The following is a 27,409-nucleotide window of genomic DNA, read 5'->3' as shown; positions in this document are numbered from 1 at the left end:
AGAGAGAGAGAGAGAGAGAGAGAGAGAGAGAGAGAGAGAGTCGCCCATTCAAACTTTTGGACCGACCATTTGTCGGCTGTGACGAACGGCGGCGAAAACAGAAAAGAAAATACAAAGCAAAGCCAGGATCTCGGCGTTTACACGTCGAACGTGATTTCGCGGTGAATTTTCCATTTCACGATGGCAAGGCCACGGTTAAAATCCTCATTATCGTTTCCCAATGTGACGTGTAACGCGCCGATTCTCCGTGTTGCTCGTAAGAAAACGTACATATCTGCGTCCCTGAGGAGAGCCTCGTGTCTGAACTCTCTTCTCCCGCTTCATCCCAATCTCACTCTCTCTCTCTCTCTCTCTTTCCCTCTCTTGGGCTTTCTCATGTTTACTCGCACCATCCCTTCGTCCCTCGCACTCCGTGCTGCTACTCCCTACCAGAGGATCGCGCGCCGATCCCGTCTCCCCTACTACCAGCGTCGTCGACAGCCCTCGGTTGCGCGTTCGATACACGGAATCGCCTCGTGGTTCTCGGAAGGCAGTAGACTGTCGCCAACCACGCCAGACGGCGCACCGCTCGCACGCTCTCTCTCTCGTTGCGTATTCGCCCACTGGCTCACCCACGGGGACTACCTCGTCCTCTCTCCGGCCCTCTCCACCTCGCTCCCTCTCACTCTCGCGCTCTGTCCTCTTCGCTTACCCTCCCCTTCTTGCCTCTCCTCCCGACCACTACTCCCATACATACACTCTTGTCTCGCGGCGCGGCTGCGGAGCCAGCCAGCTACACGGGGCCCGCCAGTTACGCAACAATAACAACGCCGTGAGGAGGTGCGTAGCGTCGTGCGGCGCGCGACACCGCAACGCGACACCGTGGATCGTGCGTAGTGTGTGCGTACCGTTCACGGGGAATCACACTTGTTGACAGCGACGCGGGTGAAACGGAGCGACCCACACAGGGGGGGAAGAACGTAAGGGAGAAATCTCCAAGTGATCGTAGTCGAGAAAAGTCAACTTTCGCGCGCGCGAATACCAACTGTGGCAGGCAAGCGGGATTGACGGGAGTGACTCTCCGCGACGATCGAGCGCGATCGAGAGTAACGACGACGACGACGACGCGTGCTGACAAGGTGTGTGTAAGAGAAAACGTGTAAAAGTGTGCGTAACTGTTCAGTGAAGACTCGCGGAATCTTTGGAGAACGAAGAGAGAGAAAGAGAGAGAGAGAGAGAGAGGCTATATAATATATAAGTGGCGCGCGACATCGGAAAAGAAGGAGAATCCGAGGGAATTCCGATCGATCGCGGGATCGAGAGCGGGAAAGCGTGACTTGGACGCCGCCGGTCGTTACACGAGGGAAACGCGTGTAACTCCACTTCCATCGGACAGAAACCTCAATATATCGAAGGGATCGCGAAGCCGGGGGATTCGCGAACGTTACACTCGGATGGAGAACATGCGGAAGTGTCGATCGGCGCGGTAGATCGTTGAGGATCGAATCGACATTCACGACTCCGACTATCGATGAATGGAGCAGTAGTGACGTGTTATTACGCGGCGAGTCCGAGAGCGGCCACGAGGACAGCGAGAGAGGTGCGCTGCGCCGCCGATCGACGATCGTAGATCCGTAGGACGACGACGTCGTCGGGATTAACATCGAGGCGAAAGTGTGTTTGGAATACATATATATACGCGATCTCTGCGGTAAACGAGGTCGCGTCGGTAGATCGGCTGGAGAACCCACCGCTGCTACCGATCTCTCGGGAGGGAGATTCTCGAAGAAGAGAACGCGCGCGGCGAGACGCGACGGGTATCCCCCGCTTGCCGCTCGCGGCCTACGGCGACGCGTTTAGGCGCCAATGACGTCACCGTGCGAGTGAGACCGCCGCCGGGGGAATTCGCGGTCGGAGTTTCTCGCCGCGCGCGCGGCACGTTTACGCGTCCCCGACACGACGCGACGCGACGCGACACGGCGCGCGACGCTCAGCAGTGCCGCGATCGCCGGCGATGGTAGCAGCGGTGATGGTAGTGGTGACCGCAGCAGCACGATAGTAGCAGTGTTGGTGGTGCGAATGGTTTATTCCTCCTCCTTCTCCTCGTCGTCGTCGTCGTGTCGTGCCGTGCCTCGCGGTGGGGGTAAGGATACCCCCGTGGAATCCGCGGTGCGCGGGTGGCCGATTATACTTTTTCTATAACGCGCGCGTATGTCGCTCGTCGGCGGGCAATGACTAACCGCGCGCGGCCGATTGCGTTAACGAGAGATATCGTATCCGTCGGGCTGCCGCCGATTCGGAGCCTATCACCGTTAGCCGTTATCGTTGTCAGCGCCGGTCAGACGGGATTTGCATAGCAAACAGATTGACGCGCTCGTAGTAAGTGGATAACGAGAAATCGCGCATGTACACCGTATATAGCGCGAGAGATCGTTGGGCGCTTGTTTGTGTGCTCGCTCGTAAGTGTGTTGGTGAATATATCGCTCAGTGCGTGCGTGCGTGCGTACGACTGGCTCGCGGTACCAGCAGGAGGGAGAGAGATAGAGGATACGACGGACGAGGCAAGTGCGGAGCTTAAAATAGAAAAGTGACTTCGGCTTAAGTACGTGGCGGGAGGACGGAGCGAGTTAAACACACGAATCGGAGAAGAGAAGGGTAGATGTTGTGCTCACTTTTTCCCCACCTTCGCGTTTCTGTGATACGTTCGAATTCTACGTTTCTCCGTGGGTGAAAGAGGAAACAACGGCGGAGGACAACAAGAATACATTATATTATACATATATATATATTTAAATATCTCGCGATGAAGTGCGTATTTCTTCTGTGATAATTCCTATAGTGCGTATTATAGTGGTGAAACGCAAGAAAAGGGGTGAGACCGTGTCTCACCGCGTGCGAGATTCCTTTTTCTCTTTTCCCGCCAGGGTGTGTGGTTGGGGGGAGGGGGAAGAAAAAAAAAGAGAGAGGATCCACAAGTCGATCTTCGGCGCGGTGGAGAGATCGCGCGCCTCCAGCAAGCCAGCCAGCCAGCCAGCGAGCGGTCGGTCGCCCGTCAGGAAAGGAGGCGTCGGCTCGCTCTCTGTCCCACGCGATGGATCGTGACTCGCGTTCGTATTCCTGCGGAGGCTGCGAGAGGACCGCCGCCGAGGGCCGAGCTATGCCGATGGAGTAACAAGTGAGCGGCGAAGCGGCGTTGCCATGACGACAGGTGAACCATGAGTCTCCCCGTAGTGCTCTCCTCCCCGCTCCCCCCCCCCCCCTCTCCCGGCGCTCTCATTCTCTCTCTCACTCTCGTTCCACCGTCACTCCTCGCGCGGCACGTTTGTTGTCCCTCTTTTTTCCTCTGACCCCGTATACTCGCGAGATATGATGCGACAACAGTGTCTCTGTCTCTCTCTGTCTTTCTCGCTCCCTCTTCCTCCCCCCTCTCTCTCTCTCTCTCTCTCCTGTTCTCTCGTGCATTGTGGTCATGTTCTCCGATCTCGATCCTCCTCTCCTGGTTCGTCATTCCACTCTCTCTCTCTCTCTCTCTCTCTCTCTCTCTCTCTCTCTCTCTCTCTCTCTAGACGCTCACACTTCGTTCTCCTTTTTCGGTCGCTCCCTTCCTTCTCTGCGGTCTCATCGCCTCGATACATCGACGTGTTTTCGTGATACTCGGAAAGCTGAGTGATCATGAAAGAGAAACAGGAGAACGAGACAGAGAGAAAAGATTGGATTCTTTCTTGACCAGTTTCGTACATTGTGAACGGTGTTACGATCGCGTAAAAATTTACGAGGGATGCTGCGGTCGTTACGTCAAGCCCTCCGTGTCAGCGTTTTGCTGGCTCCTCTATTCGCTTTCCCCTCTCTTCTTTTTGCAAACCGTACCCGCGTGCGAGCATCGCGTATACGATAGTAATTTCGATCGTGCGTGCGCGCGTGCAATACGTATATGCGTCCATGTATCATACGACGATTTTAGCTATAAAGCCGAAAGGCTTTTTTGTCATGTGCTGTCATGTTTTCCAATATGAAGAGAGGGAGATACACAGATAATGACAGCAATCGTTTAACATTATCACCGCTGACTAACGTTTCTATCCTTGAAAGTACAACGCAGTCTTAGTCTTTATATATACTTGCAACCAAGCTCTATTTTTAACTCGCTGCTGAATAGACACGTGAGAAATAATATTGCCTGTCTACGAAACAACATTTTTGTGTAAAGTCTAATAACAATAGCATTTAATAAATGAATTCACGAAAAGGAATGAAAATCGTTAACATGGATAATTTCCTAGATATTTTCGTACTATCTGTTTTTCCTTCCTAGACTTCCAGTAGACTCTTGGATAAAATAGTAGGAAGATTTCTCATGCCACTATAACCTAATTGAAAAGAAGTAATTTCGAAACACCCGTTAGATTGTGAAGAATCAGCACGCAAATTAAAGCCGTAAATAACCGGCAAGTTATAATTAATCGCTGGTCGCGGTATTTCTCCAGTATCGCTGGTCGACCACCTCTGGTCAAACAAGTACATGTGAACTTCAAGAGAGATAGGCACGACAAAGTTGCAGAGCGGGTAGGTGGACGGTGGGAGAACAATTTTTGAACTGCACAGTGGCAGAGATAATAAGCTTCTCCCTCTATTTCTCTCTTCGCTTTTTCTCATTTTTCTGCTCCGAATAATCCTTCTTTATAGGGATTTTCCTCGTAAACATATTAGCTTAATTTATTTAAACGCATAACAGGTAATTAAAAATACACATGAGAGAACAAAAATCAAAATAACTATGTTCTCTTTTCTATTCACGTATTGCACTAACTGTAAGAGATGTAATTATTATATAAATGAATTATTTAGTTTATACCAAAATCAGTTATTCGCATCAAGTTGTTTTAATCGTTGTTATTTAATTCTTACCGCTTGTATTTATTTATTAACGATTATCAGATAAATATCGCAAAAAAAGTAATTTTTTAATGAATATTTACATCTAGATGCGTAAATACTGAAGCTAGTAAATAATGAAGTATCAAAAGAAAATTGTTGAATATACTTTCTAATAGCCAAGCATCGATGAGCATGCTTCTTTAAGTAATCGCTCCGCACTCACGCACGCACGCACGCACGCACGCACGCCACGTCCGTTGGTCGAGCGGCGTTGGATGACGCCGTTTTAGCATGCTTAGCGCGTAGGCCACGCGATATTCCAAGTACGCTGGGCTATTTTCATGCTACGCCAAGAAGACACGGCGAGCGAGCGAGCGAGCGAACTCCGCGAGTACAAGACGCGCGTCTCTCTATAGTCCTACAGCGACGGCAAGGCGACACACGACGCAGCAGCGACCTACGACGACCAAGCCGTATAAAGCCGGAATCGGCCGGACTGCGAGTGGGATCGTCGGAATTTCTCTCGATTTGTCGTCTATTCGTGGAAAGGACTCCCGGGCCGGAGAGTTGCAAGCCCGAGAGATTCAGACTTACAGCGCGAGTGTCTCCATTCGCGGATATTTCTATTCGGAGAACGCAGTAATTCGAATGTTATGCAAACTCCATTCTCGTATCATTCGGGCTTTGGGCAAGTAGTACGACGATTCATATTAGAACAGTCAGCGCTTAAAATAAATCTCTGAGAAAGCTATTCATCTAACAGTAAGAGATATTGTCTTAATTTCGAGAACCCAGAGAACATTCCTCGTCTGCGAAGAGTACTTGTATAATGAAAATGGAACAGAATGAGACTCGAGGATGAGCAGCCGCTATAATGCTTCGCATTTCTTTGAAACAAGCATAAACACGCGATGAACTTGGCGGCTGTTTTGTGTGTAAACAATAGCACGCGAAGATGATAGTACAAGTTCGTGAAACAAGTTAAAGAAACGTAGAACGACGGAGATTTATATTCTGTAAACACATGTATTCTATTACGTTTTAAAATAGTCGACCAGTGACGCTGTAGAAAACGTTAATTAAAAAAAAAAAGTGTTATCGATATATTTTCTTGGGAGTCTATCAGTTGGAATGTCGCGTGTAATTGCGGGAACATACTGATTTAAAACTTAAACCTCGGGTTTTGTTTAAATATCTAAAAATTTATAGCTGTAGGTCTGAACAATAATTCTGTTAGATCATTATTAAAATAATTGTGTATGTAATAATTGCGTGACGCACAAGCTGATTGCTAGAATGTCAAAACTTTGCAACATTTTTGTCCATTATGTTTGACCTGTAATTATTTTAATAACTCGACAAAATTATTTTTAGATATGTATTTAGTCAAATTTTCAGTAAAATGTTCTTTCCATTTTAACTTAAATGCATTATAACAATTTAAAATGCGTTACAAAAATTATCAAAAATTAAATATTTTCCTATCTTTTTTACATTTATTTTAATTACAAATGTGAAAAATAGCGATGAATATAGTAGCAATCGTACATACATATAACGCGTAACGTGAACACGATTACGATCACAAAAGTTTTAATTACAAGGGTATGTCGATTGCATGTAGATAACACCATGATAACTTCTCTGTTATCAGCTCGCTATGTGTGTGCGTGATCCTCCTTTTAGATAGCTTACAGAGAATACAGTAACTCGAATGTAAGAGGAATTCTCCCGATTTACTAGGAATGTCTAACTTTACACAAGAATATGGAGATGTTAGGCGTTGGATCATTCATCTGCCGATGGGAATCTCTACTGATTCGTGTGGAATCTCGCGCTATGCGTAAATCTGTCAAAGGAATTCGATCTGTCGCGATATCTAGCGTAGTATTATGCGGAAGAGATCAGCCGTTGACGATTAACACACCATTCGTGGAATCCCTTTTCATTATCATTTCGTTTTGAAATTGCGATGTAAATAACGACGCCAATTGCACAAAATACAAAAACGCTCCGTAAACTGATGCAAGACGTGGAACTTGTAAACGCGTTGCGTGTAAAAGTTTTTTTATCGATATTTAATAATCACCTATTCTCCGTTTTTATCAATGTAGATTAATTTTGATCTTGATATATCTAACTGTTTATACTTTTTTCTAATTCTAAAAACGAGGAAAAGATTTATCTTACTCTTTAGAGTAAATTAAACCGCGATGAAAGTTTAATCTACGTACGTTGGTAGTAATTTATTGCGAATTTTATTTCCGCTTAATACGTAAACGCGTATTTATATATTTAAATACTCTAAACTCTTGCTACCTTAAATCAAGCTGTATGGTTTTTGGAATATGCAATTGATGTCAGTCGATCACTGACGATCATTGGTTTTCCCAAAATGGAATTACGAGATCAAATGGAAAATTCATGTTTCGCGACACAAACATCCGCGGGTTAAAATATCTCGCAAAAGGCAACAGCGGCCACACACGTGATACAATGGAATTTACTTTACTCGCTATCTAAATTTACTTTAACTGTCCGTGCACCCCCATCGTAAATCCACCGAACTTCATTACGCTCGCTCGGCGATACTATAAACCTGTTACGGTCTTGTAATAAGCTTAAAAGGATTGTACGACACTCATCCATTCTTTCTCGCTGGACTTCGGGGGTTCTTAATCGCTACCATGTGATCTCTCGAACTTTTGGCTCCTTCATTGAACGGTATGAATGGCGTGATAATTTCATTACCTGCACATATTATTATTGTCGTATACACGCTACTTTATAAATGATGATTAATAGAAGAAGAAGGATGGACTTTCTATAACTAAAAAGTAGAGAAATCGATTTTATCTCAAGGAATTTATCCTCGAAACCAGTTTTTCATGACGTTAATACCGCGTATTAATTTATATTTAATCTCGTCTACTAACAGTAAGATTGAAATCACTCATCAATTTCAAGCTAAACGAAAATTCCGAGTCCTTTGACGTACGGTAAATTGACGGCGGGCATTGATGTAATCGGAGAGATACAGTTATACTATATCACGTTCCACATCGATCGTGACGTGAAGATCAGCAATTGAGGCTACCACGATTAATTGTAGCCAGGCTTATCGTGTTGTTCTTTCAACTAGCTTTAATAACCGTTTCTCGCACGTTTGTTTTCGCGGAAAAGAATAAGCCACAAGAAACATGGCATGTAACGTCACTCGTGTCGAAACCGTAAGAAGAATTACGTTATTAACTCGGTAAACACTCGTCCTAATTTTTAGGAATATTCACGGTATAATGTCCGTTTTCACACGAATTGTCGATTGATGATCTTCGGTGAATTTGCAATTCATAGAGATACGTAATATTTGTTGTAATGAGACGGCGCTCAAATTCGAAGAACTCACTATTATATAGATTCACGCGCCGTGCGTCATAGACATACACGAAAGCCTATTGGCGATAACGGCACTCGTCAATGATAATAGAATCTAATTAAACGAATCGGAAGGTAAATATGAAGTCATATTGTTTGCACTGCGCGACTGACGGCAACACTCGAATGACTCAATTGTCGGGTCATTTTCAATTAAAATCTAGAGTACTGCGAGCATATCTATTTCACGCCATTCTTTAGTGTTGAATTATCAGATTCTTATCGACTACACGAAGCTGTGACGATCAAGATAACGCGCGCAAGTTAGATGATGTAATGACAGAGAATGAAGAGGGCGAGATTAAAATCTCGATCGTTGATTCGCTTTCCCTCGCGCATTATACACGCATGTAAAATGTATAATCGAGTGAAAGCTTAACCCGACATTACTCGCGTGATTTTTTTATTTACTTGCGCAGGATGTTTTTGACACTTCTCTAGCTAGTTCTATATATTTCAATTTTATACATTTCGTTGTTTCCTTTGGTGATTCGTGGTCAAATAAATATTAACAATATTCTATATAGAGCTTTTAGCTAAAGATAAATTTAAAACAAAATTTTTTAACTCTGAAATAATTACACTAAATATAACAACATGTATAATTAGCATTCATACATTTAATGAATTTATTTAAGGCCAGAATCTCTATGGTGTAATCATTTCATAATAAAACAAAAAGATACTTCATGCGAGTAATAAAATGTTAATAATATTCCACTAAAAAAAAAACTAAGATCACAGGAGCGTTACATGATACTTTTAACATCAGAACCGAAGTACCGCTCTATTTTTTTTTTAGTTTCTATTTTTTAGATTACGTTTCTGGGGTAAAAGATAAGATTTCATAATTCTTTTTGTTTTCATAAATTATGTCTTTTGAGATGAAGTAGTTGTCTTTTATCATTTTTTATCATTTCTGTGTTTTTGTAGTAATTAATTTTTTTTATTGAAATAGAGATAAAAAATCGATGATGGAATAAAATTACAAAATTTTTTGTAGAGAGCACGAGAGAGAAAGAAAAAGTATACGTGTTGCGTGCATACGAATGTGTATACTGCGGAGGGAGAAAAACATTCGTTCGTATCATCGGTTCAGTCTCGAAGAGAGTCTCCTTTCTTCGGGAAGCATCAAGGGGAGGGAGGGGCAAAGGAGGGATTCCGTGGATAGGCGGCCGTGAACGTCCTAGGGCACGTAGACGCACGGCGGGGTGCGTGACCCAATCACCCGTTCACCGGCAGTGAGCGAGCGGAGCAGCGTGAATTCGTGCCGAGTCTCTTCGCCGCGACCGGCGGCGCGGCGCGGTGGGGGACTATCGCGCGGAGTACGGTAGCGCGCGCGCGCAGAGTGTCGAACGGAATCCCCAAGTGCGCGAGCGAGATCGTTCCGTTGGCGTGTGTGTGTGTGTGTGTGCGTCAGTAGTGGCCGTGCGAAGGCCGACGGTAGGGGAGAGTTGTGCTCCGTCAGACGCAAGCAGGCGGCCGATGGGCGCGGGAAGGGAGAGGCAGGGAATGCCGCTTCTTCGTCAGACGCGCGCGGCGACGCGGCGACGGCGGCGGTGGCTCGGGTTGCGCGCGTGACTCACTTGCACATCGCGGGAATCTCCCGCTTCCTCGCCGGTGGCAGCACCGTACGACCCCGAGAGATCACCGCGTGCATACGATACAGTCAGACGAAGGAGAGGCAGCGACGCGGCAGCGGGCACCGCATGATCGGAGAGTTCATCCGGTGCAACGACGCGCGCTTGGCCGCCACATAGATCCGCTACGCGATACACCAGTGTTTCCCAACCTCGCTTCCGTAGCGACATACTTTCGATGTCATCTAATTTTCATAGGAAGATCATAACGCGTTATAATAACAATCGTTAATTCGATGATTCGGACACTTCAAGCGGAAGATAGATTAATTAATTGGAAGCAAAGTAGCAATGTGTGTTAACTATTATTAAGTCTTACGACCTCTGATGTAATCTAATTTCCATAGGAAGATCGTAATGCGTTAATAATAATTGTTAACCCTTACATGGGAAAGAGGTAGTTTAGTTTTTTTAATCGAAATTTCTTGATTACGTCATTTAATAGTTATAAAATATTATAATCTATAGACTGAATGTATATTTCAACGAGAAAGAAGAGATTGATTTACAAATAGTTTACATAAGAGAGATACTGCGCGCATCACTGATTTGATTTACGCAAAATGTTGCATTGAGTGGACGTTAATTGGACGACATATTTCGTACATCTGGCACACGCACAATCTGGCAATAAAACCACGATAAATAAATATGCTGTTTGCGTACGTTAAAATACTACTAACAGACAGTTAAAATTACTGACGCTGCCGTTGAATGACTATGCCAAAACAACACTGTCCATGCTTTAAAAAGAAACATTCTACCGTTATCGATTATCGCATCAGTTAAATTAAACTCCACCAGCAGAAAAGAATCGGACAGCTATCGTAGCTTACGCAAAATTAATGAACGAGCGGGGAACTGACCCGAGCTCTGACTCAGAATCAACAAGATACTTCGAGGTTTCGAGATGTTTTCGTTTCTCTTATGTATTGAAGGATTCTCGCTGAGAGCTCGCCGTCACGTTAAATATTAAAAACTCACGTCATTGCCAAATTATGCCGCTCTTTCCTCGAGGCGAGGAAGACGACGCTTAGGGGATCGGCGATCTCTCGCCGGCGAAAGTCGTGGAACCATGCAACTGGTTTCCGCAATCCGGTGTTCGATAACGCTCTCAAGGAACACTGATTCACGTACGACGGAATTCCGAGTATTCGCTGACTTCGTATACAGGTGCGGAGCTTTCGTCGTAGTTGTATAATATGAGAATGGCGCAATGCCATTCAAGCCTAATTTCCCGTTTATCAATTGAGCCAGATAAGAACGAGCTACACGGGCTTCTTATGTTTCGCGCGATAATTAATCGATTACTCGCGGTTGCGTTTTCCTGTTTAACTACGCACTATGCACGATTGATAAATAATCACGTGTTATGTACAAGTCAAGTCTAGCATGATTCAAACCCCGTGTTTAAAAACTGATGATAAAAAAGTGGAAAATTCATTAAAATTTAACAGAAAATCTTGATTTGAAAAGTCAACTATAAAAGAATTAGATAAATTACTACAAAAATAAAAGTCTTGAGAAAAACTAAATACGTATTTCTTCAGTATAAAGGACGTAATTATTGAAAAGTGAAAAGATTTCAGAATCCTATATATCTTTTTACACAAAAAATATAATTTGTTATTGATTAAAAATAATAGAAACAGCTAATAATGACCGTTCGATATTTTTGACATTGAAAACTCAATTTAATTAAGACAAAATGCAAAAACTTTTATTAAGAATTTCAACAGCAAATTTTCAATGTAGCAATTAAAGTTGTCAAGCGTAATTGATCACTTTTCGCGATGTATCAAGGCGAAAGATAAATTTGTGAACATTTCAAACGATAGAGCACTAATTGAGATTCAGACGTAAATAAGTGCGAAAATTGAGGCATGACGGGATTAAGCCGCGGTCAGTTAAACGAACGTTTAACGTGTCTGCCGCGTCCGGCATAAAACGATTAACGAATTGTCAGGTCCATATAACGTGCGGTGGCATGATGTACGTTGTACGACGTATGGCAGACTGAACGAACTATTCATAGGTTGCAATTGGTCGTTTGTACGAGTTTACGCTTCGCCTCTTCGAACTCTCACTCAGGATTAAGCCAATGTACGAAACAATATCTACGAATTGCTTTCTTACCGTATTCACTTACTTAATTTGCGCATTCTTATATATTTATTATTTAACAATTTAAATTTTAAAGAAAAAAAAGTTTGAAATAATCTTGATTAAAGTATACTATATTTTTTTTTTATCAAAACTTATATGTAATTTTATGTCGATTTTTATGTTGCACTTAAAAATGGTGCGCTCGTAAAATCTTGCCTCTGTTAACTTCATGAAAGAAATTGAGAAACTCATGCTTCATTTTTCGATTTATTATAAATATGATCATGAATATAAATTGCTTTATGTTTGCGTCTTGGTTTGGCCAAACATGGCGACATACAACGAGAGTTATCTTTGCGCGCGTACGCCCGCTGATGCATCGTCCAAGAGAGGGGCCCGAGGTCAGAGAGCAAGCTATCAAGATAGAGGGCAAACAATAATAACACCAATACATCAATAAAGTATTCCAGAGATTCGCGTAGTTTAGCTTTCTATATATCGGGCTTTTATTCGAATTGGAGAAAACGACGTGGGCGAGATCGCTAAACTCGGCGACCAAAAGTCCGAAAATAAAACTTTACGGCGAGAGTCCGCAAGTATAACTTTACGCTCACAATGGTACATCACGAAAATCTCACTCACGTCTTCTCTGACGCGGTGACGATCGACCTAAAATAAAATGGTTGGGACAATTTTATTTTAAGTTAATTCCTCTTTATTTCGAAGAATTTTATTTTCGGAACTTTATCGGTATGATTGACGATCTTTCGCGAGATGCGTGACATTTCGTAACAAAATTAAAAAGCGGATTTATATTGGAGATAAAAATAATTCTCGCATAAAACGGCGTTGTGATTTTCTTTGAGATTTTGTAGTACTTGTGAATTGAATATAATTCTAGATGAAAAATAGTAAATGTCAATGCAAGGTAAGGTCACGTCAATTTTTATTCTTTTATATCCAAGTGAATTGAAATCTTACGATTGTATTGAAATTCTGAGAAAGCTGTAATAAATTGTTATGTCTTTTTATGTAGCAGCTTATCTGGTATACATATTTTCTCGTCTGTTACGAATTTTTATTGTCTTTCGAAGTATATTGAGAAATAATTCATTTTTACGCGGCCTTATAATTTCCCTATATCCACAAAAAATTATCAAGCAATAACAGGGTACTTGCAATCATTTTGCTTTAGTTTCTCACGGAATTAAACGCGTCCACGGAATTGGAGCGGTTTATTCGTAGAGAAATAACTGCGGCGGTATTTTATACTACCGAGTATAGTCGACCAAAATCTGCATCTGCGTTTACTCGAAATGCAAACAAAACGTATCGTGACCCATTTTCGTCGCTCTGCGGACTCCGCGAGTGCATGCGTATTTATTGCGCTGCCATACGCGTTTGCGAAGCATGTATATTCGTTACGAGGTAGCTTACGTGAGTATATGCACGTGTGATGCTCGAATAACTTCAATAACAAGTTGTAATTTGAGGCAAATATTTGAGAGGCCGTTAATTGAATAATCCGAAATTCGCGGGTGATACATCCCCGATGATAATCTTTTCACTGCGTTTATCCTTTTTCCATTTATCGATGTTATATATCAGCCTCGATTCGGAACACGTGTCACAATTGAAATACGAAAAAAGAATAGCATGTAACACGTTCGTCTATAATTAATTTTAATTGGATAAATTATATGCTCAAATTTTTTGAATAATTCTCTAACTTTTAATCTCCTTACGAACTGTAATACAACTATTTGTAAGCTACATTGTTAAATTAATAATTTATTATAATGTGAGTAATCATCATTTCTACAGGAAATCCTATTCACAGTCATCAATTTAACTAAAACAATAGAATTAAGCAAATTAACTCAATAAAACACCTATTAAATTTGACTCAAATTTAGTTTATTATTTATTAAGTGCCTACGTTAATATAGATATTTATTTTGAAAATAACTATAGAAATGAATTGATATTTACAATTGGAAGTTAAAAACAATATATTATTTAATTTAAGAGATTGCATTGCTATTGCTCCTTTAATATTTAATAATGAAAATCTATTGTTTGAATATTTTGACATGATCTCCTATATATATCGTCATTTTATATGTACACTGCTAAGCTATTATAAAAATACCTTTTTTTTTTAAATCAAATAATAATATAGTGTACGTACACTATACTGCGCGACACATGGACGTTTTATGTAAATTTACGATAGCGCGCAAATATCACCGGCGATACGATGATTCAGTTTCCTCGTGCACGAACTCTTAGATCGGTCCGCAATACATAAAACATCCTGTGATAATACAGCGTAGATACCGCGCGTTCGAGAACGCATAGGATTGAGCGAATAAGAATGACTTTGACAGTAAAGAACGTGCCATCGTCACTTCATTCATCTCTGCAGCCGCAGAAGAGCCTAATGAAATCCACCTAAGTGTCTTGCGTCACGCGTATCCTCCCACGACGTGTCTGCTCATAAAGGAGTGTTTTTATTCACGAATTGACGTATTATGCTTGCGTGTGCGTCGTAAACTTTGCAGCAACAGCTGCAATTAACGCGATTCACATCTTCGAGCGTTTTCGTCGATCGGACGAGCAATTTATGTCCCTATTTTTGCTAATGCAGATTAACTTTAATTTATAATCAGTTCAATTTATTTTCATCTTCTATAGTTCTATAAAGCAAATTAAACTGAAATTAAAGTTAATCTGCATGTAGAATCAATTTACATTGATAGAAATAGTAGGTTTTTAACTGAATAAATAAGGCATCGATATTACAATGAGACATGATACAAACGTCTGTGAAGCTGGCCCCTCATTGTCAAAATTTTGAAAAAATAAGCAGAGTTCTGGTTGCCCCCCGAAGAGTTCTAGAGTTCTTTATCAAATTTAGGAAGAGTTCTATTGATTAAAGCAGCGAAAACACCATTTGAAATTACGGGGGGGGCCAACTTCACGATTCTGCAACTTTGAAGAACTATAACTTCTAAACCGTTCATTTTAGCACGTTGGTCTACAGAGGACAATCGATAGAACTCTTTAGGGGGCTATCAGAACTCTCAAGAGAACACCGAATTTCCAAAATTTTTTTCAAACAAAATTTTTTCCGAAAAAAAATTTTTTTTTTTAAGAAATTCGGCAATCTGATACGAGTTCTAGTAGCCCCCCGAAGACTTCTAACGATTATCCTTAACAATCGATGCTCTAAAATCAATATCCAAAAAGATATAGTACTTTGAAGTTACAGATCTTTAATTTTTCTAATTGTAAGTCCACAGACGAAAAATTTTTTTCTCGGAAATCCGGTGTTTTCTTCAGAGTTCTGGTAGCCCCCCAAAGAGTTCTAACGATTATCCTTAACAACCGATACTCTAACATCAATATCCAAAAAGATATAGCATTTTGAAGTTACAGATTATTAATTTTTCCAAGTCCACAGACGAAAAATATTTTTCTCGGAAATCCTGTGTTTTCTTCAGAGTTCTGGTAGCCCCCATCGTGAAGTTGGCTCTCCCGTAATTTCAAATAGTGTTTTCGCTGCTTTAATCAATAGAACTCTTCCTAAATTTGATAGAGAACTCTAGAACTCTTCGGGGGGCAACCAGAACTCTGCTTATTTTTTCAAAATTTTGACAATGAGGGGCCAGCTTCACAGACGTACGATACAAAGGTAAAATTATATCAAATTAATACTCATCTAAAATCTATTGAGATCGGTAAAAATACGAAGCTGAAGATAATACGAAGCGAATAGCGAACTGCACTTTTATAAAATTTTGCTTATTGTATAATCTTGCAACGTCACTTAATTTATGAATGAATTATAATATATCGCGCGATACTTTCGGTGTCTTTTACGAGAGTCAAAATTTTCATGGTGATTTCCTGGTGTTTCTTCTCCGAGTGGAGGAAATCGCTGCTGCCAAATGGACCGTTGCGTTGATGTAAGTCTGTGGCGATGATTCTTCGCGAGAAATGCCTCCGTTGGCGAACAAGATTGGCTCGCGTTCTGCCAGCTCCTCGTGTTTCTTTTTTTGCCCTTCTCTGTCTCTCTCTCTCTTTCTCTCTCCCCCTCTCCATCTTCTTTATTTGCGCATATAAATAGCGCGGTCCAAAATTACCGGGTACTTCGGCGAACGGTGCCGCGCGCGAAAGTGACGTCCAAGAAAAGGCCGGCGATTTCTGCTAGTTATAAAAATATACGCGAAAACGGCGTGGACGCTCGGTTGACGACGCGCATTCTTCAACGAGAGAGATACGATGAGAATAACTATTCAAACGAAAAACGCAGAGGAATATAGAATTATTCATGGATCTTATTTAAGCCTTTACGGCCCGAACTGATGTCAATCATTATGTAAAAACTATACAGCGACTATATAAAAGGAGAGAAATTCTTTTGTTTTTAAATGAGGTAAAGAATGAATTAACATATTTTAAGACGCGATAAATTTTTCTCAAAATATTAGAACTAAAAATATATTAAATCCTTTATAAAACTGTTCTTTTGGCACATATCTATCTTTGAATGATTATTGAATATTTTTATTTCAATAGTGTCGATAGCGATGTAAATTGCATTCATGAAGTAAAATTCAATTGTTTCTTTAAAAACGTTAATATTGATTGCCAAAATGTAATGAAATTTAATTTTTTATAATCAACGATTGTGTTCGATGACAATGGCAATCAAGTTCTTGTGGATTTCAAGTGCTTGCAAATGTTTATAACTCGATAGGTTAATTAAAATTTTAAAACATGTATACGCAGAAGAGATATATTGTGTGTGTGTATATCCGTTTTAAATTTTTTATATAATAATGATATGTTGTAAAACATTTCTTTTTAATTAAAATATGTATCGCAAAACGTTTTAAAACTTAACGAGAATATTTACAAAAAAAAATTCAATCTTTAATAATACCTATTCAATGTCTCGTAACTTGAGTAAATATTAAGTTAATGAATTATTTTAGTAATTACCCTATAATTACGTTACTATATTTACTAATTTAATTATTTCAGAGATCAAATTCAAATTGCAGTAGTGTCAACTGAATGCGACATTTAGACTATCGACCTGTATTCGTCGATCGATCACGTAATTATTGCGTCGAGGAGAAGAGACGAATATGCCGATAGACTATTCTAAATAATTCCACGCTAAATAATTCGTCGTCGATCAGTCGCGCCGGTGGACAAACGCGGAAGGGGAAACTCAGTCGTTTATAAATGAAAATGCAGGCGCAGAGAAGTCTCGCTCGTGCACGTAAACGAAATCTGTTGTGTGTGTGTGTGTGAACTGTTGAACTCGTCCTCAACTTCCGTTTTCGCAACGTCACATTGCTGTATAATTCCGCGGAGATGACCTGTCGCGCCTTGAATATTGAACATACGGATATAATTGTGTTTGAATCTATTTCCGCTTAAAACGTTTTACAATATTTTATTAAACGATGTTGATATATAAATATTGTTTAATTTATTTAGCGATATTAAATTCAATTTATATATCAGAAATACTTAGAACTTTATCCAAACTAAAAATGCGCTACTTACAAAAAATACTTTGAATAATATCTAGCAGGCATTTACAACGTAATACAGCTTGTGATATGTACATGCTACGTGCTAAAAGAATAAGAATTAAGTTAATCTCACAAAGGATGCCTTAAAATAACGCGTATTTAAAGCGTGTCTACATCATTAGAGCGGAATCTAATAGAATTGGCGTACCGCAAAATGCGTAATCGAATTTCCTAATTGAATTATTTGCGGAGTTCTTATGTGATGGCCGGTATTTTCCCTGTATGTATCATTTTAGCTTAGCTATTTCTTTACTGCGGAGAAAAATATCTATTGACAGATTATTATTAGCGATTATTCATGGCTAAGTATTTTCCTAATCGCGAAAGTGTACTGCGAATCTGCCAATTACTTTCCTTGTGCAGAATACATGATCAATTTTACACGCACGCGCGCGCGCATACACACACACACACGCTTCTTTATTTTAATTTTAATTACATATATGTAAAATTGATATTATATATAATAAATATACGTATGTATATTTGTTATATAATATTTTTATACCGCTCCTCGATATACATATAATCTGAATAAAAATTTTATTTTTTTATCTTATGCGATAAAATTAATTAATACGAAACTACGCTGTCACCTAAGGCATGATATACGAAAATACAATGCACCATAAATTTATCCAATATGATATATACTGTATTTTTACTTTGCCAAGTATTGGTGCTGGATTTATAAGAAATTGAAAAGTAAGAGATTAATAATGCAGTAATATATTTTTTTTCTAATTAAAACTATGTATGTAGTAAACACACGTTCACATTATTTGTAATCATCTCTATAGTCTGTATTTTTACATCCTATATATATGTATGTACGATTTTGTGCAATTACGGATATGATATAGGTAATAATGGATAACATCTAAAAATCGAGATAGCATTTTTTATGTAACTCTATAACGTAACATTACATTTGATGTGTCGACCGTGATTCGGCGCAATTATTCGTAACAAATCAATTCACTTTTGTGCGTCACGTAATTGTTGGTGCTACGTAATCGATGGAATAATATAACGCATACCAAACGACTGTCAGTATTTTCTCATCTCACCGAGAGTGCATTAACGCCTTTGTATTTATGGAAACGTCATAAGGCAATTGACACAGTGGACTAGAATTTTCCAATCAGCGTCATCGTGATACTTTACTTGGCGTGACCTCGAACACTTTCCTTGTGTACGATCGTCGTCGCACGCGTGTCACACGAACGATTTCGTCGTCATCGTAAATTTGATGCGTTATTAGTGTCGTTACGTAAGGTCACTTTGCACGTAATCAAAAAATTTACTCGATGTCCATTATCTTGGGGCTTTTTACTATACGTTTGTTTTTTCCCAACGTCAACAGTCACACTACAGCATCCTGCCACAATAGAGATAATCAACAATTAAAATCGGATTAATCGACGCCACATGCGTGTTCTCTTCATGGAATAGTCTCAACGATTCGCGCAGAATATCGAGAATCCTTCGTGAATCACCTCCCCTCTCAACACGGAACATCGTGTACGACGACATCCGTTCTCGCATCTGAGTCACCTGAGAGCCCACCCGTTCGCCGCGCATGATCTCGCCTTCTCTTTTTCATTCCGCTCCTTTTCTTCTGACTCTGACAGTCGGCAGTGATTAATACTACCTGGTGTTGCGTTGTTTGCAGAGACCCATACTGTGGCGATGACAGACCCACAGCTGACCAATAATAATAACAATAACAACAACAACAACAACAACAACGATGGCGAGCCAAAGTATTTACACAAAAAATTCAAGAAGATGGCGACGACTGAAGTTGCGCCGAAAGTCGTTGAGAAGGAGGGCACGACAAACAACGCCGTTCCTGACGAGGCACCAAAGCGAAAGGACCACGACAAGGACGGCAAGGAGTCGTCGAAGGAACTCGGCAACAAACTCGACCCTTCCCCGGAGTCGGCAGGGGGTGTCAAACCCACTGCCGAGTCTCGGAAGAGCGGCGGCTACGCGTGCCCTCACTGCCCGATGACATGGACCAAGCCGAGTGTCCTTCAGAAGCACATCAGAGCACATACAAACGAACGACCGTTTCCGTGTCCTTCATGTGAAATCTCCTTCAAGACCAAATCAAATCTGTACAAGCACTTCAGGTCGCGTTCTCATGCACACAAGATGGAGAAAAGAGAGAAGGTACTCTATTAATTAAATTAAGTAAAATCTAAATAGTTTAATTTAAAAAAAAACTTTGATAAAATCTTAATATTACAAAAAAAGATCTAATAATGTAGTTGCCGATTAATACAAATGTATAAGATTTAATCTTTAATAAGGCATTTTTTGTAATTTTCTTACGTTCAATAAATATCATTTAGTTCACTCATTATTCGCAATTCAATATTATAAGTTTCGATGTTTAATTAACATGCAACAATCTAACATTTTTATCGTAGGTATCCGAGGATTCCGATATAAGTCTGTCGGATAGCGCCAGTAATGGTACTGGTACACCACCGCCGCCGCTAGCTTCGACACCCACAACGTCAACGACGACAGTATCCACTGCTGTAGTAAAGACCGTGAAAACCGGCAAAATCTACAAGCCAAAGTTTCAAGCCCGAACAGCACTGCAGTGCGTAAACAGTGACACCGAAACGTCTTCCTTATCGCCCACTTCTTCTAACAGTTCCTCCTTGTCTTCTTCCACAACCACTTCTACTTCTAATTCTGTTAAATCTAACGCGGAACAGCTACAGGAGCATATCGACAAGATCATCACAGACAATCAGGCGATCGTCGACGCAGTGGATCCACGTCTGCATAAACTAATGCATCGCCAACAAAGCCTAGTCGAGACAAAGCAGTCATTTGAACAGCAGCCATTGAACTTGTCTTCCGTGGAGGAGACCTTGAACAGCAGAAAGCGTTGTTACAGCGATAGTTGCACTCAGGAAGCGAAAGATGAGTTATCGGATAACTCGATCATCAAGGATCGCCTGTTGAAAACTCGCGGTTCTATGAACGGACCGATACCGGAGACTGCCGTAGAAAATTTTGTCTGTCCCACGTGTAACATCCCCTATACTAGTATAGACAATTTAGAGGCTCATCGCAGATATTACTGTAAAGGTATTGATAATTCTCGAAAAGGAACCGATTATCACGCGGACTTAGAAAAACGAGATTCTGATTTCGATGTAAAATCTGCCGATTATTATAGCACTTTGCAACCGTTGCCCTCGCCGGGTCCTCTACTAGGTAACACCAGACTAGTCGACGCGTATGCTCCACCAGCCAAGAAGCAAAGAACGGAAAATGTGCCAACCAGTTTAAGATCGCTTGAGGAACTTAGCAAGTACCCGCGTCCAAACTCGCTGCAGATGTTCGGTGGTGAAGTAAGGATCCTCGACAACACGGGCGAAGTAACGAAAACGATGAGGATCGAACCACGACAGACAAATTCGCCCACAAATGAGCATGTAGTCAACAACAAGTGCATGAACTCGGAGACGGCGTCGATAGTGGTGAAATCGGGACTTCATTCTGGTGGTACCATGATGCATAAACCGCCGGGAACGTCGGCTAGCACATCCAATTCCTCCATATCCCTGCCTAATGCACCGAAGATATTGGCGCCCATCATACCAAACATATCAACTCCGAATATAGCGCCTACCATGTCCTGCTACGACTATTTAGAATCGCACCTCAACCCGCTGACGAGCATCACTGCCTACAATCCGTTGACTCTACCGCAAGCTGGTATCACAAGTATTCTCCATGGCGGAAAGGTGATACCTTATGTACCTGGTATGCCCGGACCACATACTCTGACCGGTACGCCGACTATAGACATATCTCCGAGCATAACGGCTGGCGAAGCCGGTTATAAAGTGATACCGGGCCTACCGGGCTTACACATGATACCTCAGCCACTGGACCTGGCTAGTCCAGTGAAGGTACAGCCCAATACAGTGCCTGGTATGCCCAGTCCATTGTCTGGACATGTTCCTTCCATGCTGGATCAGCCTCTGGATTTAGCTAGTCCGGCAAAGGAGTCATTGAAGATTAGTTTCAAGACACCTAATGGCGATGGTCTGAAGAGCAGCTTAACCAGTCCTAAAGTTCCTAACGTCAAGGTCGAAACTTCGACAGACAAGTATCGCACAAGGATACCGTCAACTCTCACCGGTGGAGAAACCGGCAAAGCAGAGCTCGATCGTCATATCAAAAATAATACGGCCGTAAAGTACAGGAGTGTAGAGAGTCCGCGAGAGAGGAAGGATTTTACATACGACAAGAGTCCAAAGTTTGACAAGACTTTTAGTTATCCAAATGGCGTGGATCCTACAATTTCTTCGAACTCTTACAGTAAGATGAGATACTCGCCCAAGACCATCTCGGAAAGCAAGAAAAGATCACCGAATTGGGGTATTAGTGAAGTGGATGTTGGCAGAGCACTCCCGGTAGATACGCACACAGCAATCTCTAAATTAGACCTACCTGTTCACGAGAACGGTCGATTAAAAAATAATGTTTCTTCGGATACACGTGGATGGATTAAAGTCGCGGACGGATACAGCGCATTTAACGGCGCTAAGACAAAGGCCGACAACGCGTCATCGGTAATACTTGTAAACTTAGATTCTTCCAAGACAGAAGTGCCAACGAAAACTTCCGTAGAATTAATTGTTAAGGACAAACAACCCGAAGTCAAATCACCGAAGAGCGGTGACGTTGTTAAAGAAACAACAAACGCTAATAAGTTCTTGAGACCTACGTCTCTACCATTGAAACCCGGCACGTTTACGCCGAAGAAGCATCACGGGATCACGCCTACGGCGAACACACTTCCTCTCATCAGTCCGGAGACTCCGCGACCCAAGAAGTCGTACGGACAACTATATCTAAATGGGCATGCTTACACATATCTAGGTCTCAAGTGTTCCACCAGGGTGTTTTATTGTACTTTGAATCGACCGCAGCCAATGTATGTCACACAGCAGCATGGTCTATCGATGTACTCCAATTGGAAGATATGCAAGGAGGCACCACCAGATGTGGACATGGCACATTACGACTCTCGACATAGACCTCTCAATTACACGACCGCTTGGAAGAAACAAGAGGATATTTTAACACACTCTTCGCAAAGACCAACCACTCCCACCAGTCCGGACAGCGGATTAGAGAATGACATGCAAGAGAAGACGAAGAGGGTGAAGATATTTGACGGAGGCTTTGAAAGTAACGAAGATTACACTTATGTGCGCGGAAGAGGTGAGGAATGTTTAAATATTACGTTTTTCAAAATAGAACAAAATTTGAACAATCTCCAAATTTTTAACGGTTTTATTCTAAAATTAAAATATAATTTAATATTATTTATTATAGGTAGTATATATATATATATATATAATATAATCTATTAATATTTGTAATTTATTTCTCGTTTTGTTAATAAGACTTTATCAATTATAATCTTAATATTGTAACAATAAATCTTTAATTATTTCGTATATTACTTAAGGACGAGGACGTTATGTCTGCGAAGAATGTGGTATTCGTTGTAAAAAACCATCTATGTTGAAAAAACATATCAGAACACATACGGATGTTAGGCCGTATACTTGCAAGCATTGTACCTTTAGGTAAGTTGATGTTTTTACACATATATCACAGTAAGAAAGCAATTATTTATATGTCTAACTTTACTTCTAACAGTGATAACCTACTTACGGAATCATAATTTTTTTGCGACAGTTTCAAGACAAAGGGTAATCTCACAAAACACATGAAGTCCAAGGCTCATTACAAAAAATGTGTGGAATTAGGCGTAGTACCAGTCCCTACAACTGTCTGCGACGAAAATATCGACAAGGAGGCTATCGCGCGATTAGCTGCTGGTGGCGGTAACACGGAAGAATCCTCAGAGGAGGAGGAAGAAAGTGACGGAGAAGAAAGCGAAGAGTCGGGTAGCGAGGAGCAAGAAGCAGCACAAAGTCTACTCAGTCTTTCACAACGTAATACGTCGAATAGATTGCCGGGCTTGTTGCCATCTGGTAGGCCCTCAACGTATCCATACACGTTAACTTTACCGACAACTTCCACGGTAAGCATCGCACCCACTACCGCGACTACATCTACCATCAGTCAAAGCGTCACCACGCAAGAAACAACTTTGATCCAAAATGAATTATCGCACCGTTATTATTTCCCATCAAATCGAAATACGACGGAAGAAACGAGGATCAGTGTTATCCAATCGTCAAAGAAAGATGATTCTGACTTTGAGATCGAAGAAATCGCCGAAGCTACGGAGTCGCGTCATCAGCTGTCACAGCCCATGGATCTCACGACGAAGCAGACCACTCAGGTGTTGCCTTCGCCGGTCCCGCAAAGGGTTAGACCCGCGGATATTCTGACACCCGTTTCGGAGCCGGTCTTATTGCAGACGATAGTCCAGACGATGGAACGGCTACCTATACAGGGTAGAGAATGGAAACCGGATGCGGAGGGCCACATGTTGCAGGCCTACCTCACAGAGAGACATGTGATGGACAGCAAAATTAAGCAGCAGTATCGCGTGGGAAATACCAAGGACAATAAGCAGATACAGGAAAGAGATATTTACCTACGTCATCAGGATCAGAATAGGTCCAGGCACATAGATTCCAATGGTATTCCGACGGTGACATACACCGATCCTAGCAAGATGCAGCATACCGTTATGGAATCTAGGGTTAAACAAATGACGAAGCATACCAGTGACGATATTAAGATGGAAATCAGGGAGAAGATTTATCAGAACAATATGGCGATAGAGAGACGAACATTCGATTACGAGACTATTCACAAGAATAAAGAACAAACTAATCGTATGATTTCTGATCGTGAAAATTTTGAGCTTGGTCTAACTAACGGTCCCGCTAGCACAAGACCAGGTATTGAATATGGTCTATCTATGATCAGGAACAATAATTCGATCGAAAGACCGAACTGTTCTATTGTACCTGTTCGCAACACGTCCACTATTGATTGTCATTCGCCGAAATCTTTAAATATGGACGTCAATAATCGACCACCGTTGATGCAACACACGAACAATGACATTGACAGAAGTTCCATGTTCAACGCAATGAAGATGGTGAGTGAAATGGAAAGACCTAGAGAATGCCATCCTGTCGGTCAGGAAGTAAGATCTGCTAATCAAGAGATGAGATCCGCGACTAACGATATTCGAATGCAGAATCATAGTCCACGAAATCTCGACCTAAGACCACCAAGTAGAGAGATCAGAACACCCGGTCAAGAGTATAGAACACAGAATCAGGAATTGAGGTTGCCGAATCAACAGGAGTACAAGATACGCGGCCATGAGATGAGACCGCCTAGCCGTGAGTACAAGCCGTTCGCTCACGATATGCAAGTTATGCAGGAGCTTATGCCATCGGCAAACATGGAAATCCGGCAAACAAATCCAGATAATAGACCACCAAGCCGTGATATGAGAGCTCTCGCGGAATACAGAGCGCATGTGCAAGATTCACGCACCAACTACGAAATATTACAGCCTATCCACGAGCCACTCAAGTCGCAAAACATAGACGCAAGAAGCACGTCACCTCAAAAAGTACGAATCCTCTATTACGACACCAAACACACTGCGGACATGGTTAAACAGAATGCATTAGATAGCATGAAGCACGCGATAGCTGGAAAGATAGTCGTCGGTGGATCAGATTTTCAATCGCCTTCAACAAACACAGGAAACGGGAAACCACAAGCGGAATTTCTACAACCGTCGAGTGGACCCGCGCCTAATTATGTCAGGTAAGGAAAATATTTTTATAATTATAATATATATAAGCAACTAAGATCCAGCTAAACCGTTATAGGCTTCGTTTTCGTATTAGTTATATTGTTATATTGTACGGTCCTTTAAAATTTAATATTGTTAAAATATTTTTAATTATTTTCTAAATATATTATTTGATGTTATGTTAGAAATACATATTAAGGTACTACACTAATTTAATATATGTATGTATATCTTTAACGCAACATAAAATAATACCATTTTAATGTGTGTATGTGTGTGTATATACAATAATATATATATATTCTAAAGGGAATATATATACACATATATATATATATATAATTCTAAAGGGAAGGGAAAGAGGTGATTCTACATGGAAAAATAAGCTGAAAATATAGAATATAGTTTTTCTATATAATGCTTCGTTTTTTAGAAAATCGACTTTAAATATTCGATTCAACGGGTCGCGCTGTAGACTATTATTGATACTCACGTTTAAATGTCACAAATTGTAATCACGAACTGTGTAAAAAAAAAAAAATTTATAATACATTATAATAATATTTAAATTTTATTCGTTATAGAATTATCAAAATAATTTTAATTGTAACAGCTGAAACTATGAAATATGATTACAGTGTCACGGAAGATGGTAGGAGTGTATGTGGGATTTGTAATAAGGTGTTCAGTAAGCCTAGTCAGTTACGGTTGCACCTCAACATTCATTATTTTGAGCGGCCATATAAATGCGAAAACTGTGCAGTTTCCTTCCGGACTAAAGGCCACTTGACGAAACACGAAAGATCCGTTTCCCATCACAATAAGGTAAACGACGGATCAAGTTTATTTCTATCGAGCAACGTTATATCTTTTAGTGTACGAGTGTACGAGTAGTTATTATATTATTAGGTCAGTATGACTTCTACGTTTGGTGCGGCGACTACTAGCAATCCCAGACCTTTCAAGTGTACAGATTGTAAGGTAGCATTCAGAATACATGGACATTTGGCCAAGCATCTTCGTAGCAAGATGCATATCATGAAATTAGAATGCTTGGGCAAACTGCCGTTTGGAACATATGCAGAGATGGAAAGGTCTGGCGTCAACTTGAATGATATCGATACTACAGACTGTGATAATAGTCTTAATAGTCTGCAGGTTCGTAATAAAATTATAATTGCGCGTGGTTTTTATATTTAACAAAGGAAACATTGAGATAAAATGAATTTTTTTCTCGACAGATGTTGGCTCAAAGATTAGGCGAAAAGGATCCGGCGAAAATGGCGCAGTGGGATTCGGAAGCTCTGCCCGGACCGGTTGTGAGTGGCAGTGAGACTTCGTCAGATGAGGGTGAGCCTATACCGCAGCACACACTTCATGCGCAATATATGAAAGCGACAACGGACGCAGACATCTCTCGATCATATCAAATGTCAATCGTCCCCGAGAAACCGAAAGCCATTAACGACGTTCGCCTCCGCAGCCCTCAGTTCAATCAACATAGACGTGATTACGCCGTTAAAGAGCAGCGACCAATTCCGACGGTCATTCCGGAAGACGCAAGGTCGGAGGACAGTTTACAATCGTACAAGTGCCAAGTTTGCCCCGTATCTACGCGTACTGTAAATGAGTTACAGGTACACTGTTTTGTTGAACATAATATTGAGACGGATTCTAGTACAAATATTCATGGAGATAGAAGTGCGGGTAAATGTAGGGAAAAAGAGAATACTCAAAAAAGAATTATGGAGGAATCCGTAGTGAAGGAAGATCACAAAAGACAAAGGATAGAAGATACATAGTGCCAAAACAATATAGCGTGCTAAAAGAATTTTTCGAGTGGTGTTTGCCATACTACTTAGAGAAATCGCGATTATAATACTGTATCATATATGGAATGCATCACAGAGATATCCTGATGAAAGTCTCGGTCGTCTTAAAAAATTATTTCA

At 41.1% G+C, this 27,409-nt stretch overlaps 1 protein-coding gene across 1 annotated transcript; it reads left to right on the top strand.

The window, feature by feature from the left end:
* The first annotated feature begins 2,339 nt into the window (after positions 1-2,339).
* shn (zinc finger protein schnurri) lies at positions 2,340-27,409 on the top strand. The gene is made up of 8 exons (XM_018538610.1): positions 2,340-3,187; positions 19,326-19,828; positions 20,089-22,915; positions 23,166-23,286; positions 23,399-25,468; positions 26,096-26,282; positions 26,367-26,615; positions 26,699-27,409. Exons 1-8 carry the CDS (start codon positions 3,178-3,180, stop codon positions 27,257-27,259), a joined length of 6,528 nt encoding a protein of 2,175 aa, XP_018394112.1. The 5' UTR covers positions 2,340-3,177; the 3' UTR covers positions 27,260-27,409.

Source organism: Cyphomyrmex costatus, unplaced genomic scaffold (assembly GCF_001594065.2).
Source record: "Cyphomyrmex costatus isolate MS0001 unplaced genomic scaffold, Ccosl1.0 scaffold193, whole genome shotgun sequence".
In the NCBI taxonomy this organism is placed as follows: Eukaryota; Metazoa; Arthropoda; class Insecta; order Hymenoptera; family Formicidae; genus Cyphomyrmex; species Cyphomyrmex costatus.
Note: the sequence above shows the minus strand (reverse complement) of the source record. Positions and strands in the feature narration are given on the sequence as shown.